The sequence below is a fragment of the Hippocampus zosterae genome, chromosome 7 (assembly GCF_025434085.1).
Source record: "Hippocampus zosterae strain Florida chromosome 7, ASM2543408v3, whole genome shotgun sequence".
NCBI classification, from domain to species: Eukaryota; Metazoa; Chordata; class Actinopteri; order Syngnathiformes; family Syngnathidae; genus Hippocampus; species Hippocampus zosterae.
Window position 1 is genome coordinate 16,879,108 of NC_067457.1, and position 18,858 is coordinate 16,897,965.

The 18,858-nt window shown below is 48.0% G+C and overlaps 3 protein-coding genes across 7 annotated transcripts in view; 2 read left to right on the forward strand and 1 right to left on the reverse strand.

The window, feature by feature from the left end:
* Positions 1 to 189: 189 nt before the first annotated feature.
* Positions 190 to 9,652, forward strand: plekho1a (pleckstrin homology domain containing, family O member 1a). Its single transcript, XM_052071110.1, has 10 exons — positions 190 to 620; positions 1,680 to 1,832; positions 3,167 to 3,307; positions 5,509 to 5,613; positions 6,184 to 6,282; positions 6,356 to 6,655; positions 6,716 to 6,813; positions 7,100 to 7,256; positions 7,434 to 7,546; positions 7,617 to 9,652. Exons 1-10 carry the CDS (start codon positions 594 to 596, stop codon positions 8,254 to 8,256), a joined length of 1,833 nt encoding a protein of 610 aa, XP_051927070.1. The 5' UTR covers positions 190 to 593; the 3' UTR covers positions 8,257 to 9,652.
* Positions 9,653 to 12,327: 2,675 nt separating this feature from the next.
* anp32e (acidic (leucine-rich) nuclear phosphoprotein 32 family, member E) lies at positions 12,328 to 18,713 on the reverse strand. 5 transcript variants are annotated; one of them, XM_052071272.1, is made up of 8 exons: positions 18,465 to 18,713; positions 16,629 to 16,778; positions 16,361 to 16,483; positions 15,882 to 16,044; positions 15,693 to 15,817; positions 14,248 to 14,305; positions 14,058 to 14,162; positions 12,328 to 13,166 (listed from the first exon to the last, which is right to left on the reverse strand). In XM_052071272.1, exons 1-7 carry the CDS (start codon positions 18,636 to 18,638, stop codon positions 14,077 to 14,079), a joined length of 879 nt encoding a protein of 292 aa, XP_051927232.1. In that variant the 5' UTR covers positions 18,639 to 18,713; the 3' UTR covers positions 12,328 to 13,166; positions 14,058 to 14,076. The 5 variants fall into 5 exon arrangements, with proteins under 5 accessions (XP_051927232.1, XP_051927231.1, XP_051927234.1 ...); XM_052071271.1 differs by having other exon boundaries at positions 12,328 to 14,162; positions 18,465 to 18,694; XM_052071274.1 differs by having other exon boundaries at positions 12,328 to 14,162; positions 15,732 to 15,817; positions 18,465 to 18,690.
* Positions 18,009 to 18,858, forward strand: part of LOC127604114 (H-2 class I histocompatibility antigen, D-D alpha chain-like) — a 190,500-nt gene continuing 189,650 nt past the window's right edge. Inside the window, exon 1 of the mRNA XM_052070991.1 lies at positions 18,009 to 18,020. The gene's annotated coding sequence lies outside the window, so the exon portion shown is untranslated. The remainder of the gene's footprint in view (positions 18,021 to 18,858) is intronic.

Genomic DNA, 18,858 nt, shown 5'->3' on the forward strand with positions numbered 1-18,858 from the left:
ACTGTGTTGTGGTGGACTCGTTTCTCGCTCTGCTCACTGTAATAGTGTGGGCCGAGTTAATTGACACCGTTCTACAAGTGGGTTTTTTTCCAGTGTTGTCACATGAAAAGAATGTAATTAAAGATATTTACAAAAATATGAGGAGTGTACTTACTTTTGGGTGAGATAGTGTAACTCTCCCTGCCGTACAAGGTTCGTCTCTCATTTGAGATGTATCACTTCAATTTAGTGCCTTGGCATTGCAGCAAGTGCAATATGCAAATTACTGCCACACCTCAAAACCACACTCACTGAGAATATCACGAACTCTACCCCCCCCCCCCCCCACCCCAAAAAAAAAATATGACGCGCGTCTTTGTTCAGACCTGCGCGAGCGTGCTCGCGCCGCCAGATGGCGCCTTGACGCGCCCTCGAAATCTAGGTTAAAGCGCGCGTGCACGTCGAGGGGAAGCATCTGCCCACCCGCACGCACGCATACGTGCGCGCTCGTGGGCAGGCAGGCAGGCAGGCAGGACGCCGCCTCCAACCCGTCAGACAACAGACGAACCGAGAAGAACGAGACCAAGCTGAAGAAGAAAACGGAGCGAGCGAGCATGAAGAAGAGCAACCACGCAGGACCGGTAGGAACGCACACGTGAATCGCGCGCGTGCGCCACACATTCATCCCTCCATCATCATTAATCATCCATTCCTAAGTTCGGACCTTCATCTCTCTTCCATCGTCTCCATCCCTCGTGTGCTCCCGAGTCCCTTACCTGGTCACTTCATCGGCTACAACAGCAAACCTCCGAGGAAGAGTTCGTCATGTCCGCAACTAAATATTCAGTGACGTCACTGAATATTTAGTTGCGAATAATAATGTGATTTTTCGCGCAGCTCCGGGCCATCTCTAAGAGGCGAACAGCATCTTAAAATATATATATATATATATATATATATATATATATATATATATATATATATATATATATATATTAAAAAGATGATATATATATATATATATATATATATATATGTATATATATATATTCACAGTGCAGAGGTACCGGGTTCGATTCCAGCTCCGGCCTCCCTGTGTGGAGTTTGCATGTTCTCCCCGGGCCTGCGTGGGTTTTCTCCGGGTGCTCCGGTTTCCTCCCACGTTCCAAAAACATGCACGGTAGGCTGATTGGACGCTCTAAATTGTCCCTAGGTGTGAATGTGAGCGTGGATGGTTGTTCGTCTCTGTGTGCCCTGCGATTGGCTGGCAACTGATCCAGGGTGTCCCCCGCCTACTGCCCGAAGACGGCTGGGATAGGCTCCAGCACCCCCCGCGACCCTAGTGAGGATTAAGCGGTTCAGAAAATGGATGGATGGATGGATATATATATATATATATATATATATATATATATATATATATATATATATATATATATATATATACCTGTATATATACAACAATATCAATATGATCAAATTACAGGAGCTCAATCCATAGTGTACCTAATATACATATATAAAAACATATGGACATTATTTATATCGCTGTTTCACAAAATCTGAAGCTCTAACAAAGTGACCGTGCACATACACACACACACACACACAGATACATATCCACACATTGCGAGCACATATCATCAATGTGTGTGTGTGTGTGTGTGTGTGTGTGTTTGTGTGTGTGTGTGTACGCACAGGGGCCTCAGGACCCGGCCTATTCGGGTGCCCCACCTCCGCCGGATAAGCTCGGCTGGCTGAGGAAGTTCTGTGGGCGCGGGATCTTCAGGGAGCTTTGGAGGAGTCGCTACGTGGTCCTCAGAGGAGAACACTTGTTCATATCGGAGAAGGAGGTCAGAATGACGAGCATCACACGCGCATGTGTGTGTGTGTGTGTGTCTGTGTGTTCACCACGCACGCATGCTCACAGGCAGATATGCATACACAGGCACTGAAACACATGCGAGCACAGGTACAGTGCATACGGACGCATGCACACACCACATACAAAGGTGCATATCCACAAAATATTGCACACAGCTAAACACCCATACAAACATGCGCACCCCCCATCCCAACAAAGTCACTCACAGTCACTCACATGCACACGGTCAAACAGGAAGACACTAAAACAGACATGTGGTCAGATACAAACATTGCATTATTGTTACAAAAACGCAGAGTCGCATCGAAACACATGCACGCTGGCAAACGCGCATTGGCAAACCCAAAGACGCGGGCTGCCGGCTGAGCAGTCAACACGTGCGACTGAATCAAAGATCACGTGACACCACCGAGCCTGCAGCTGATACACACTGATGAGCATTCGTTTGCACACGGACTTGCAAAGACATGGATTCCTGCGCAAATGCATATTTACTCACGTGCGCGAGCGCACGCGCACGCAAAGACGCAGTTAGTCATTTCCAGGCTGAGATTTCGAATGAATGATGCTATTGAACGCGTGCATTAACTATCACCGCGCAATCATGTGTCGGCTCCGCGTTAGGATCAAAGGACTGTTATTAGTGCCGCACTAACGAGCTGAGAGGCATTGAGGCGTTATTATCAATCCCTCTCGCCGTTTCCTCCTGGGACCTGGCGTCCACATGTGTGGACATGACGTCTTTGGTTTTCAAGACTATAATGTTAAATTTTGGACTATAAGGGCCTGGCGTCCACTTACGAGGACGTTACATCAAGTAGAAAGATAATTCTTTGTTTTTACACTCATCAGGTCCCAATTAGCCTAAATATCAAAGAGAAAATAAAAATAAAATAAAAATGCATGCCTTGCAAGAGTTCGCGTCCTCCTGTCCGCTAAAGAACATGCGCGCCTACCGAGAGGCACGTGCGTAAGCTCGTGTGTTCTGTGTGAAGCGCCGGCCAGTATCATGTCGATCACATATCGACACACTTATTGACTCGTTTGTACCGCCGCCTTCTTACGTAACAGTTGTCTGCACTGAGCGCTCGCGCAGGTCATGCGGTTCTGTACGCGCGACCAGTATGGCTGCAATTTCCAAAGGCAATGGCGTCACAACAGCTGCGTGTCTGGATGTAGTGCCAGAGATTTTCAGTAATGCACACGAAGGGGAAGAATTTCCGCAATTTGAGTGAACGCGTTTCAATATTGCACGACAGCGTCGCGGTCTTCTCTGAGAGTTGTCTTGTTTTACCTTCTCAGGTGAGGGATGAGCGTAAATCTCAGGAAGTCGTGGACCTGGCTGACTACGAGCGCTCGGAAGAGTTGAGGAAGGCCAAGAGTCGCAGCAAGAAGAACCACAGCCGCTTCACGCTCATCCGATGCCGACGGCGCGGCAACACGGTCGGTTCAACGCCTCCTGCCCATTCCGTCATCACTGAGCGGGTCTTTTATACAATGCACCTAGACAGTTAGAGGAAGGAAAAAAAAATCCCTGTCACGCTTGTCCGGGAGTAGGCGAGTGTTGAAAGATTCCAAATGCACATAACTGCGCTCAGAATCATTCATCAGTCAACACCATATCAAGATTTTGATGCAGTAGCCATTTTGGGATTTCCAAATTCAATCAAAGTGACTTGAGAGCGGGCCTAGATCGTTCCTGAACCCTTTCGGGGACAGCAGTCGCCACAGTGGACAACTTCTCGTGTTATCAGATTAAAGGGTGCACGAAAGGGTTCAATTATATGATATATTGATTAGCGACTACATTTGGAAATCATCCATTCATCCCTTACTCCTGAATCGGTACAAAGGGGTTTTATATAGCGGACTAATTTTATTATTGGGCGGCCCGGTAGCCCAGTGGTTAGCACGTCGGCTTCACAGTGCAGAGGTACCGGGTTCATTCCAGCTCCGGCCTCCCTGTGTGGAGTTTGCCTGTGTGGGTTTTCTCCGGGTGCTCTGGTTTCCTCCCACGTTCCAAAAACATGCACGGCAGGCTGATTGAACACTCTAAATTGTCCCTAGGTGTGAGTGTGAGCGTGGATGGTTGTTCGTCTATGTGTGCCCTGCGATTGGCTGGCAACCGATTCAAGGTGTCCCCCGCCTACTGCCCGGAGACGGCTGGGATGGGCTCCAGCACCCCCCGCGACCCTAGTGAGGATCAAGCGGTTCGGAAGATGAATGAATGAATGAATGAATGAAATGAATTTTATTATTTTCCAGCGCATCAATTTGTCTACAACTCACTACACATTCATTCATTCATTTTCCGATCTGCTTATCCTCACAAGGGTCGCGCGGCGGGGGTGCCGGAGCCTATCCCAGCTTTCTTCGGGTAGTAGGCGGGGGACACCCTGAACCGGTTGCCATCCAATCGCAGGGCACACAGAAAGAAACAACCATTCGCGCTCACACTCACACCAAGGGACAATTTTGAGTGTTCAATCAGCCTGCCGTGCATGTTTGTGGAATGTGGGAGGAAAACGGAGTACCCAGAGAAAACCCACGTATGGGAACATGCAAACTCCACACAGGGAGGCCGGAGCTGGAATTGAACCCGATACCTCTGCACTGTGAGGTCGACGTGCTAACCACTGGACCACCGGGCCACCCACTCACTACACAGTGGGTAGGAAATGATTCCCAGCACAGCCCACGTGTCATCGTCTGTGATGTCATTTCCTGTCATGTCATGATGCAATTGAAGTGTGGAAGAGTTTCGGATCCTGGGTGTGGGATTTTTTTTTGTGGGGGGGGGTTATTTTAGGACAGTTTATGGAAGTCGTTTTTCAGGGCGAGGAGGATTTCATGGTAAGAGGTGTTTTGGGAAGTAGGTGGGCTCAGGACGAGGAGTCGTTTCGTAATTTGGCATCTTTATGAGGTGGAGACATTTCGGGGGAAGGTTTTGAATCGTGTCGGCATGGCTTCAGGAACTAAAAGGTTTTGAGGTGGAATCATTTCAGGATGTTGGGATGCTTTGGGCTGAGGATGTTGGGCCCGGCGTCAGGATGTGTTGCAGCTTTTGGATGATGTCACCCTGAGGATTTGGGCCACTTTGCGTTTGGTTTTATTCGGGTGCTGGAAAAGCTTCCCAAGTGCAGCAGCGGGACTCTTTTGCGTGTTTAAGTGATGTCACAGGACGCGCAAAGAGATTTACTTCATCCCCGCCTGAAAGTCGCTACGTCGTCATTGGTGGATTTTCTCCGGCATCCCTCTGGTGAGCGGTGGGCTGAATTTAATGCCAACGATGACTCTGCCTCAGCCGTTCTGACTGGCTGAGCTTGGGGCTTGTTTTTTTTCTTTTTTTTTCCCTCCATGTAAAAAGATTTAATCCACAGAATCCCATTAGTGTGTCACAGGACGAGTCGTAGCGGAATAATCTGACGGTGTTAGCATTGGTGTTAGTACACAGCCCCGCTGCTATCTTCATCCTCATCTTCACCACAGTCATCTCATCTTCCAGTATGGACGGCGTGTAAAAAGATGTGATATCCCTTCCCTTGAGAGTGTGATGGACACTCGCATGCATATAAACGGGGAACACAATCGTCATCGCGACGTCTGCAGGTGATGAGCCGGACATATCGTCCGTCCTCTTTCAGGTTCCCAACCTTCTCTTCCTGGCCGTCAGTCCCGAGGAGAAAGAGTCATGGATCACCGCTCTCAATGTCGCCATCGCCAAGGCCAAAAATAGAGTTTTGGATCAGGTCAGCAACTACGCAGTCACTCATCCAAATGTTCTTTTTTTTTAACACGCTATCATGTCCACAACTCCGCATAGCCACACAACCAAATGTGAAATTCCCGCAATTAACATCCAAATGTCCACATCAACCTCATGGCAACAAGTCTGGAGATGTCCGCATGTCCACTCCTGAAAATGTCAACAAAAATCCATCCTGGAACTCAATAAATCCACATTAACGTTGCAACGCTTAAATGTCTACACAATCACATTTTGATGTACGTATGTACACGTGACGACACTCCCACGTGTGTCCGAGAACACGTCATCACACGTCCTTTTGGTCTTATTTGCGCACATCCACACAAGCATGTCCACGTGTCCAAATGTCCACAAGTACAAGTATGTTCACGTGAGCAACGCAGTGGAAACGAATCCTTTGAATCCACTGGATGGACAGCACTTGCACGTGATTCCAACACATCATTTTCGACCTCCAAGGGGGACATTAATGAATTAGTTGTGACCTTGAACACGTCCTCATCTCTTTATTCCCCCCAACCCCCCGACCGCCACATCCGCTTGCGTGTAGGTGACCATGGAGGAGGATGTGTTGGTGCATCCCACCCGAGACCGAGCCAAGATCCCGCAAGGACGCCGTCTTCCCACCCGGGGACATTTGATGACCGTGGTATGGCGCCCTCAAGTGGTCTGCCGCATCTGACTTGCGTTTTCTCATCTGTCATCTCCTTTTGGATGTCCAGGCCTCCTCGTCCTGTCACGGCATGCTGGCCCTCGATCTAGTGGCCGAGGAGGAGGGCTTCTCAGAATGTGACGGCACCTCCTGGGAGAGCGTGTTCCACGTGGGCTCCAATGGGCGGGCGGCAACGGCGGCGGCCGGAGGCGGCGGACGTCAGCGTTCGGGAACGGACGTGTCCAAACTGCGAGTGCGAACCAAGGAACCCAAAGTGAAGACGGGAAGTCTGCCCAGAGGAAGCGAGCGTTCCTGGGGGAAATATTCCCACCTGGAAAACTCCAAGGTGCACAAGAGCCAACAGCTGCAGGTAAGGAGATCGAACGCATCATGGAAGGACGTGTTGATGTGAGCGTGCGTCTTCTTTCAGGTCCTTCAAAAACATTCCAGAACCCCTCAGCCTGGGAAGCGAAACAGCATCGTGGGGCGGAGCCGCTGCGCATCCATGGATGAAGTCCTCTCCTCCAGGTGGACACAAAGGCTGGAAATGACTGCCCATCACTATCTAGGTCATGGTGTCAAAGCCAAGGCCCGGGGGCCAGATCCGGCCCGTCACATCATTTTATGTGGCCCGCGAAAGCAAATCGTATGCGTCAACCTCCATGATACTTGTTTAAATCTATACCGAAATCCTTTTGTTACCCACTTTACACTCACTTGGACAATAGTTGAAGAAACAACAAACTAATAGTTGACTGATATCAAAACTCGTAACCATCCCAGTCCACTAAATGCCTCTTCCTGTCATTGACAGACCGGCGATGATTCGCTCTGAGTTGCGTTGGGCTCTCAGCCGACGTCCTGCAGAAGAGGAGGGCGGAGCCTCGGTGCAGCCCGTGGGTCAACTGCAGTCTCTCATCGCCCAGAAGATGCAACGGGCGCAGGAACTGCTCGAGGAACTACGACTGCAGGTTAACGCTCTTCTTTTTTTTGCCTTAGCATTAGTCAGTTGCAGTAGTCAGCCATGTTGACTAGTCCCATGAAATCTTGTTGCTGGCTCATACTACTGACTCATCATCTTATTGACTAGTTGCGTTGACTAGTTTGGTTCCCCATGTGACTCCACGAGGGTACATGTCTTGTGACAGGAGCTGCAGAAGGCCAAGGCCGAACGAGAAAGAGGAGGAAGCGCAGCGTTTGGGAAGGGGGTGGAGTCTCCTCGTCTTCATCACCTCAGGGGCGGAGACTCACCTCATTCCAGGTGCCGTGCAGACACGCATGACTCCCTATGACGCCAACTTGGGTGAACTTGTGTTTTTATGCATTCTCAGGTCATCTTTGTCTCCTCGTAGCCGTGGTGGTGATTCTCCTGGCCCCCGACGTAAGGACTCACCCCGACTGAGAAGTCGTGAATCTCCACGCTGCAAAGCCCACAAGAATCGTTCCAGGGATGTCGATTCCCCTCGTTCCCGGTCTTCCGCTTGTCCAAGCGACTCCCCTCGTTTGATTGACTCGCCGGACCCCTCCTCAGAGGCGCTCCGTCTTACCGAATCGCCGCCGATCACCCTGGGACCAGACAGCGGCGCCGTGGATATGCCGGCCAAGCCGTCGACGTGTCCACACAGCGGTGACGATTCGTCCTGCGAAGGTCACAAAAAATCCAAGAGCTTGTCAGAATCGTCAGACACCTGTCAGACCAAAACGCCTCAAAAACCGAAGCAGGACGAAGTAGAGCTCCAGAAGAGGTGTGCTGAGGCAGAGCGCCTCCTAGTGGAGGCCATGTGTTCCTGGCAGGAGGCACAGGAAGTCCTGCAGGAGGTAAAAGAGCTGCAGAGTCACACGTTGCGACGCCAGCGCAGGAGAACCTACGAGAAGATGACGCCAACCACGCCCGCCTCACCCGAGGGTGCGGCAGACGTCGACACGGACAAAGTGGCGACGTCTCCTGAGGACGAGTCTGAGTCGCCCTGAACCCAACTTTATCCTTCTCAGGAATTTTCCACTTTTATACCACCTTGCAGGGCATGTGTGTTTTTCAACCAGCACTTATCACGTGACTCCACGGAAGCACATCTGACTCAACTTGATTCCAGGCGATTCAACGTCAACGCCAACATGACTGAGGTGCCCCCCGCCCCGTTTGATTCCATGTGATTGCATGTTACTCCATTTGACACCGTCTGACCACGTGACTCATCTTACTCCACCTGACACCTTATGACTCCACTTGATGCCATCTTTCTGAATCAACTTGATTCTATGTGACTCCACATGACTCAAAGTAACTCCACTTGACTCCATTTGATTCCATGTGACTCCGCTGGAGTCCAAAGTGACTTCCCGTTATTCCACCTGTCTGCACAAAGTACGAGTCCGAGTCGCCCCGACTCTTCCTCCTCAGGAATCTTCCACTTTTCTTCCATTTTGGAGGGCACGGGTGCCCTTCTCTAACCAGCAGAAAAAAACAATGGGTCATCAATGCGATGACTTGCTGCTGCAGCACTTTTCAACACGTTTTCAACTCGGGTGGTGTTTGTTTGTTTTTTCCGAGCAGACTTTTCTAGCTGAAAATGGCTTGTGGCTTCCTATGAAGTCTCGCAATCGAGCATGCGTTTGACAACCAGCAATAAGAAGCAACAAAAATGGCTTCCGTAGATGACACGAGATGGTTATTTGATGCTTTGGATAAAACTTGCTGGGCTGACTTTTTTTTCCCAAGTCACCGAGCAGGTTTTTTTTTAATGCTCTTACAATGATGAAGTCATCAGCAATAACGTCATCAGCGATGACGATGTCAACAACTTTCAAACTTGAACGTTTGAATTCTCAAGGAATTTTTCAAAAGTCTGCAATACGCCAAGTTTAAAAAAAAACAGCACAAAGACAATAATTGTATTTTTTTAAAGGTGTGGTTTTAATTTGTTTTGAAATAATCATTTGACAACATTGACTTTTAAATGTTCGTGTTTGTTGTGTTCATTCTGGAGGAAAATTGACCTCCCTTTAAGTCCTCTTTTTATTGATATTGTCATGAGTATCATCCTAATGTTTTTTAGCTGATTTAATGTGACAGTGAAGCCTTGACTGCTATTTGTTATGTTGCCGCTTGTGTCAAAAAGCACAAACACGCGAGCACGACCACACACACGCACACACACACACACACACACACACACACACACACACACAGTGATCTGCCTGACCATTATGGGATGTCAGAAGAAGGCTGGCTGCACTGACAATCTCAAACAGGAAGTGGGGCTTAAAATTAAAAAACAAAACAACTGTACACATGCACACACACTTCCTGTTTGTTACTTCCTGTTGAAAGCGCACCTGTAATAAAAGTCATCAAATCAAAACCAAATGCGGTCACGTCGTTCATACGCAAACACTCGCAGTCAAAAATTTACATAAGTTCAAATTCGGTTCACGCACTCACACATTCACAATTTTATACTACACCCTAACCCCCATTCACACACTTTCACTGACTCACACTCTCTTATGTGCGCACACAAGACTTGAATACACGTACATGACCCCAAAAAAATGATTTCATGCAACGGCAGCAACGCTTGGGAGGCTCACACACACGAACGCACGCACGCACGCGTGCAGCGCACACAGGTCAGTGAGCTGTAATAAAGAGCGGAGCAGCAGATGTAGGGCAGACAAGCAACATCGCTCCATTACACATCCGACACAGGCGTGCGTGTCATTAACATTCATGTATGCACATTTCTTTACGGCTCATCTGCAGCCGCACGTGCTGACGCCTTAAAGGAGAATTCCAGTCATCACCTCTCCCGCCTGATCTTCACCCTCATCTTCCTCAACCTCTTCTTGAGCTGCTGTCAATTTCGGCAGGTGTCAATCATCCTGATGTCTTGCTCGTGTGGCCAATGGCAGCTGGAGGGGGGAAAAAAGCATAAGAGACCGCAAAAAATCGATAAATTCAAATTGGCCTCCGAAATTCAAGTTGGCCTCCGACCAGCACAACAACGGTCACAAGAACATTCAGATTTTTAGGATTCCTAATGAGGGTTTTCGAGACAGGGTCAGGTTTTGAAATGAAGGTTTTCAGTAAGGATAAGGGTTTCCAAATTAGGAGGGAGAAAATAATTTCAAGCTTTCAAATAAGTGTTTCAAGGTCATTTTAAGGTTTCAAGGGTGACTTGATTGAATTGATGCCCTAAAAAAGGATCAGGTTTGAAATTGGGGCTTCAGGGCCAGTTTAGGGTTTAAAGAGAGCGTTAGGGTTCCACATTGAGGCCTTAAATACAGATTGGGTTTTCAAATTCAGGTTTTGAACCCATTTCAGGAATTCAAAATGGGATTAGTGTTTCCAGTGAAGGGTTAAAATCGGGTGGCGTGGCTGTGAAGACAATATTGGGGTTGAAATTAGTCTTTCAAGACCATTTTATGGATGCCAATTCAGGCATTAAATGAGAATTTGAAGGCAATTTTAGGGTTTCAAGGCTGGGTTATGGTTTCAAATGACAGTTTGAATGGGGGGGGGGGGCAGTTTTCAGAGCGTTAGCATGCGTGCTAAAGAGATTATTCAGTGACATCAAAACACTCCCAAAAGTTTAAATTATTTATGCTTGGGTGTCATCATCATCATCATCATCATCATCACTCGCATCTTTTATTTACCCGCGCGCGCACACACATACAATCACACACACACACACACACGCACACACACACACGCACACACAGCCTAATGAGAACAAACTGACAAACACTGACCTGGAATATGTGTAGGGTTGCAAGTGTCTGTGGCTTTTGTGTGTATGTGTGTGTGTGTGTGTTGTGTGTGTGTGTGCGTGTGCGTGAGTCAAAGCCCCGGAGCGCGTTATAAACGTCAAATTTCCCTCTTTTCTTTCTGCTTGTTAGCCGGCTAGCAACAGAGCTAAAAATACTTCCTGTTTGTCAGCACAGTGTGATCTCATCACATAACCGTGAGGTCACTGTAATGTCATCAACACAGCTGTGAGTCTGTGTGCAGGTTCATGATGGTGTATGCGTGTGTGTACGTGTATATGAGTTAGAGTTTTCAAAAATAATCAAAAGCTTTGAGGTCGGAGTAAACATTTAAATAAATGCGCAAACACCACGCACAGAGGTAATGACAACAAACTTGAAAAACAAAGGTGAAAATGTGCTTCTGTCTGTTGTAGAGGTTGACGTCATTCAGCAGACAGCATATTGAATAATAAATTAGATTAAATTTACTGTCGTTGGCGCGTCACAGCAGAAATATGAGGACGCCATCTGCTGGACAATAAGTGTACATCATGTGAGTCACTGAAAATTGTACAGTACAGTTGCTACTGTACACCAAAGTTGCATTTGTATAAAAAAAAGCTATAAAGATCCAGTCCACAACAACGGTAAAAAGTATGAAAGTATCTCAATGAGACATTTTTTTTCCAACTGGAGTTTGTCATAAATACAGCAGTCATTTTTTGTGCCTTCTCAACTCAAGTTAGAACAAACTAAGTCACTCTATAATACTGTAAAAACGAACTGCTAAAATGTGTCACGTTAAAACGTGAATGTTTTGTTGTGTTAAAATGTGAAATTTGGTAGAGTCGCGAAAGCTTCTGGTCTTTCACGTCATGTCGCAAGTTCACTCCTTTTCAACGGGCCAAGGCACTTAGGCTCAACTATTGTGACATCAAAAGTTGTCCACTTACCATAAACACTTGCGAAATGACAAATGCGTTCAAAATGAGAGCGATTCTTACGGTACTGTACTTGGTTTGGCTAAACGAGGAAGTGCCGCGCACCTTGCAAAGCTACCGATTGGTCAAATGCTGCAGTGACACTAAATTGTCGTCACTGATTGGCCGGCTAGGAATCAAGCGGTTGTTCCACATCCTCTTGGGCGGGAAGACACCTGACAAGATTGACAGTCAGCTGGAAAAGGCCGCAAATCAGCCAACGACCTGTCCAGTGTGACGTTAGGTGTTGAACGCGCTCAAGAGCGCCTCCCTGAGGAATTTTCCAGTCGCAGTAAAGCCACAGGAGAGCTCAACTAAATGACTTTATTTTCATTTTCTATCAGACCTGAAGAGCGTAAAAACGTATGTACACAAATATTCCATCCTTTTTTTGTAATAAATGTTCAAAGCGGCAAACACACACCGACACACAAAAACGCACGCACATTTATTTGGATGTCAGTGAGAGAAACGACAAGGTAATAACTAAATTAATCGGCCGATCACAAGAAAGCAACCTTATCTTTGTAAAAATCTATAAATATTGCTTTGTCATCAATTCGTTTAAAAATGTTGATTTCCCTTATCCCACAATGTTTTAATAGCGACCGGACTTGAACTTTATTGGAATATTTCACATCACTTGACCCACCCTCTCCCCCCAAAAAGAAATCAAACAAACAAAAAAGTCACCGAGCGTGTAAAAAGCTACAATAAAACACACACACACACACGGAATAATAAGTATAAGGAGGAGCTTACAGTGGTCTGCATATTTCTAAAAGGTGGGCGGGGCAGGAGAGTCATGTGATCATCGGGCTAAAACGGAGGAGGAAGATCCTGATCCACAAACACAAGGAGTCCTGAAGGGGGCGCTCTGAAGTGCACCGACTTTGGTTTGTGTTGGAAAAATAAAAACGAAAAAACAAAAATCAACGTCCTCAACGATCAGATAACTTTTTGTGCTCAAAAAGTCTTTTTCTTTTTAATAATGTGTCCCTTAAAAGTTGGCAATGTCATCACTAATGGGCAAAAGCGAGGATCGATGAACAGTCCCAATTTAGTTGGATGCCTTCAGCAAAAATTCCAGAAGATCCCAAAGCCAACGTGGCCGCCATCTTGCATGTGGCGGACCCTAGTGGAGTTCAGCTGGGTTGCAGACAAACAGGAAGTAGGGTTGCAAAGTGATTCAAAGTTTTCAAGGGGATTAACAGATTCAGCAAAGCAGAACGATTTCTTTTAATGTACGCAATTGAGGATTGGCTCAATATGCACCCCATATTTGTGGCGCGGCCTTTGCAAATTCACAGATTCAGCAAGGTCTCCCCCCCCCCTAAATGTATCGTCCATCATTAGTTTAGAAGCTCTTAGTTGTTTTGATGCTCAGGCCACATGTCATACTAAAAGATGCACGGATTTTGTCTATTAAAAAAATCAAATCAAACTTGGGTGTCGACCCTCATTTCTAAATTGTCCATCGGGTCGTAAATATAAATCGTATAAATCGTATAGGCAAGCGGAAAGCTATTTGCGGACACACCTCACCTCCCACCCCTGACAATAAGAAACACTTACAGGCTAAAATATATTTGAGCATAATACCGACTCCAACAAGTTACTACAATTAGCGGGAGACAGGGTCCCAACCTTGCTGCTAAGAGCGAAATGCTTTGCAATTGCCTAATGATGCCACAAGATAGCTTCAACATTGCTTTGGACTGAACAGGGGAAAAAAAAACATTTCTTGCCAACCATTCGGTGAATTTGTCAATCTGTTGTGGTGGGTGGAGGGAACTTGGATCACTGTACTTTAACGATTGCTTTCAATTTTTTTTTAGATTGGCCGTTGCGCACCCACCCAAAAAACAAATAAAACGGAAAAGCAACCAACCAAACAATTCAAATCCCAATTAATTCCCATGAAAAGTTTCAAATTTGGATTATTTCCAGAGAAATGCTTTCCCCTTTGCAACCCCATTCGAAGGAGGTGGGCAGAGCTAGAAGGGGCGACGTCTAGCGTAGGACGGGAAACGCACGCACACGGGCAACGACAGCACGGCTAGTTTTCCTCGTCGTCTTCGTCGTCCTCGCTGTCGTCCTCCACGTCTCTCTTCCTCTTTTGTCCCTGAGTGTCCGCCCGCTCATCTGCGCGACCACAGGCAGAGTGATTGGGGTGACAAGGTTATTGATTGATTGACAGGCCTATGCCTCAATGAGGCAGTCCACTCACCTTCCTCTTCCTCCTCCTCACCATATTCCTCCTCGTCGTCGTCTTCTTCTTCCTCCTCCTGAGCACAAGTGCGCATTGGTCAAGGCATGCGTGTGCACAACTGAACACGCGCGCACACACTAAGACGTCCACACGCAGGAGGTCACTACTGGGGAGTCTACGTCACCGTGACCATGTCGACCACCAGAGCTTTTACCACCAATACTTTGACCAATCAAGACTTGACTGGGGAGGGGCGAGTCCCCATACCAAGTCTCTGTATTGGTCTTATGGAGGCAAAATACTAATAAAACTAATAAAATCTGACACTGGGTATGACCTCCTCACCAATAGTTGGCGCTACACCGCAGCCTTTTGACACGTCACCAAATCATGCATGTCGGCAAGAGAGAAAGGTCCTAATTCCCGATCTGTCATTGCATTAGTTGAAATTGGATGTAGCTTAAGTACTGGTGATATCAGTACTCGCCTTCAGTGAATACTCAAGATTATTAATAACGCTGTGAGGATCAGTCGAGTAAAACAGAAAAAGCTCAAAAGTCAAGTTCAAATTGGATATCGCCTGGAAAAAAGTAGTGTTGAACATCTCTGCTTTTAACGATCATTACTTTGAGAACGAATACTTAGATATTCCCGGTCAATACTTATTCAACACATTAAGGGCTACTTTTTTTCCCCTTTGAAATAAATACTAACACAAACAACAATAACATCGATACATTTTAGCATCTCCGCTCCCCCCACGCCCACCAAAACATCCTTATTAGGCAGTAAATGTACAACCGCTACTATCTATACTTTTACAAGGTCTACTTTTACTTTCAGTGCATCTGACTCGTCATAGTTGAGCTCAGGGGTCAAAGGTCCAAGGCGGCAGAGAAAACTTCCTAGGGAACCAATCCGGATCGAGTTGAGGACTAGAGGAGCCTCATTGGCTGCGTGGCCCCCCGGGGGCGGGTTTTACTCCAATGATTGGCACCTTGTGAGCCAATGTGGAGCCTGCAAGTCTCGTAAAGGTTTCAGAAATGGTGCTAAATCAACTCAAAGAAATACCAAGACTGTTTTCAGATTCTTTTGCTTGCTTCCTACTCCCCGAAATTGAGATTTTGATTTTGTGGACGAGGCAGTTCAGTTAAAGTTCACTATAAATCGCTAGGCAGTAATTTGGGAGCAGGGAATGAGCCAACGATTCCGGACCATTCAGCAATTCCCGCTGCCTGATTGCTATATTGAGATTTTGAAGCAGGGTTTAGTTAGACATAGCCAAATGGAATCAAAGTGACAAGTGGATCTTGATGGTTCCTCCCTTTGTAGCGATTTTGATTTGGTGACTAGGGAGTGATTCTGAAGGGAGCCCCTGAGTCTCGTTCTCTGCCGCCTGAGCACAGGTGCATGCTGGGGGAGGGGGGCGTCCAAGCCGCGGGCCCGACGCCTGCGTTGCCCACCTGATGCGTGGCCCTCTTCCCACGAACGCTCAGCCCCACCTCTCCTCCCTCCGAGCCGTCCTCGTCCTCGTCGTCCTCGTCATCGTAGTCGCCGGTCGGCCCTGCCCCATCCTCGCCGTCCTCATCTGCGACACAAACAAAAGTCTTTGAGTTCCCCAGACATTTTCAACGGGGTGCAGCGTGGCTCACCTTCTTCGTCGGCCTCCGAATCGGGCGCCTCGTTCTCCTCCTGGTCGAAGCCGTCCAGGTAGGTGACCTGAGGCAGGAGCTCGAACACACTGTCGCGGTAATCCTCCAGCGACGTGATCTCGCAGTTCAGCAGGTCCAGACTCTGAAGGTTCTTCAGGTTTTGCTGCAAACAAGTTGCATTTTGGCATCATAGGCAAGTCCCGGTTGAGAGTGACACATTTCCAGTGTCGTATCAAGTTCTGTGACAACATACTGGATTGGCACTGAGCTCAAGTGGAAAAGATGAAGCTTCATAAACGGCAAGAAGAGGAGGTGCAAAATATGCAATTCAACATGAGTTAACTTTGGACATCCCGTAATTAATCGCAAATAAGAGTTTTTAATGGAATGAAATCTATATATGCATATACGTGTATAGATGATAGACAGACAACACTAAAATGGCAACCAACAATGGAATTTGATGGGTGTGCACTGACCAGGGCCTCCAGGTTGCTCAGCTCCTTAATCTTGTTGCTGCTAAGGTTGAGGTAGATCAGGTTGGGACATTTTTCCGACAAGGTCTCAAAAGAACCCGACAGGTTGTTGTCACACAGCTCCAGCTGAGAGAGCCAGATCGAGAGAGAGAGGGAAAGAGAGAGGGGGGAAAAAAACTGTGAGAAAGACAACAATCAAGAATTCCGGCCTACTTCAGGATGAGGACAGTTGGGCGCGACGCGGATACAAGTCATGTGATGTGCATGTCACCTTGCGCAGTTTGGGCAGCGATGGCAGCTTGGCCAGTGAATTTAGACCCACGTTGATCATACTGAGGACCTCCAGCTCGACAAACTTGTCTGACAGACCTTCCACTTCGCCACTCTCCGAGGGGCTGTTGTCCACCAACATCTCGGCCACCTAAAAAAAAAAACAAAAAAACCACAGTATCCTTTAATGTCTGGACAAATTGTGCCATATATTTACAACAGACAGACATTCTCCAGTTCAATTCATTATTCCCCTCCTTCTGGTGTGCCCATCTTGACCACCAGGGGGCAGTGTGACACATTCATACACAGCTAAACAAGGAAGATTAACATTATTGTACTGCATTTCGGTGGCATACATCTTTTTTTTATTTCTGAATTTCTAATTGCACAATGGTATGGGCTGAATGACGTTTGAGTACTGATACTGTACGTTTGTGTATTTGTTATGCGTGTATTTTCTCTATGTCAAAAGTGAAACCTCAAAAGAAGTAGGGGAAGTATAAATTACAGGGCACGGTAAAATTTGTATTGTGCAAGCTTTTATAGATGTATATATTTTATAGTCATAAACTAACTGCTTTGTCATTTGTATTTGGCGTTGCTGCTGTTGAATGCGTGCGGGTGCACTAGTGTTCCAGGCCCGCACACAAGAAGCGCAAGCAGCATTGACTCGTGCGCGCACGTGCTGCCGGTGACTTCCCTATTAGTGTGTGTGCGAGCGTGCACGGGCCACGTTATCTTGGACTTGCATAACCGCGCCGAGCGCGCACGCGCACCACACAAAATGTCTCCCCCATAAAAGAGGACGACGCCACGCGGAGGTCGCCGATCGAACCGAGACAGTGGGCCAAAAGACGAACGTCGGGCCGCTCACGAGTCGTGAGTCACGACTCGCTCGCAAAAGCTCGGCGACGCCACTGAGAGGCTAGAAGCACAACTAATGTGCTAGCGGCACTTTTGTCGGTCGGAAGTGGAGCGCGTTAATCCGCCATCGACGAGTAACGTCCCTCCATTTTGAGGCGCTACCGTCGTCACGTTAGCCGCCCGAGGGGGGAAGCACAGGATTGTCCTCGTTACAGTAGTTAGGGCTCGGTCGTCGCGTTTCTGGCAAACTACGGTGCCGTAGCTCGTCGTAGTCCTTTGTTTTTTTGTATAGCCAGTGCGTCGAATAAAACCACATTTGGGAGTCGAGCGGCGTCACTCGCCCGAGTATCAAAATGTCGGGAAAAGGAGGCTTGCCTCCTTGGCCTCGCCTCGCGCTCCCAAATGGCCACGCACGTACCCGAAAGGTCACTACAATAATGTACTCCGGGATCGACTTTTTTCAGCTCTTAGGTCGACGACATGCACACAAATGTTCGCCTCCAACCAGCTTGAAAATGTCGTCGTGGTGCTTGACGCGCAGTGTTTCCGCGAGGGAACCCCGCGCTCCAAAATATAACAAATGTTGATGTTGCATTTTTTTAAACAAATAAACTGCTGCCGCGGCTATCAGCGAGTGATTAAAAGTTGTTGCTTAAAGAGCCATTTTGTCGGTGTTGAGGCAAAGGACGAACGAGCGGCTTGGGGGTGGAGGAGGAGGGGCGGGCTTATGGCCGGCTGACCGGACCGAGGGAACCGAGCCGCCGTCGCCGTTTCCATTCACCCGGGGTCCCGCTTCACCGCCGTTGCGGTAATTCCACGACGTTCGATCTGACCGCACGCGAGGCCAAGTGTGTGAAAGCAAAGTTGGCGGGCGCGCTGCGGTCTTCGCGAAGCGCAGCGGGCAGCTCGTTGGATCGGCTCCCCCTCGCCTCGCTCATCCTCCCCAAGTTGCTCAATGGTGCCCACTCACCTCTGCCGGGTCTCGGTTCCGCAGCTCCAATATGATCCTCTTCTTCATGTCCATTGTGAAATATGTAGTCGGCGACGAGGGAGCAGTTGGGCGGTGTCGTGAGAGGAAAGTCCCCGGGACAAGAGCGTCGCCTGCGCGTCTCTGATGGCCACAGTTTGTTCGCTGATCCTCCATGATACCTCGCGTCCTGCCCCCTCCGTGGCGGGCCCGCCTTTTGCGACACGTGATTGGCTACCTTTCGCCAGCGCGACGCCCATTGGACAGGAAACGTGTCAGTTGAAGCTGATCTGCCATAATCCAAAGAGCGGGGAGGCCTCGTCCCAAACGGACTGGCTGCGTAGACCTCGTGGGGACGCTTGTTGTTTGCTCATCAAATTACCGCTCTGGTGCCTTA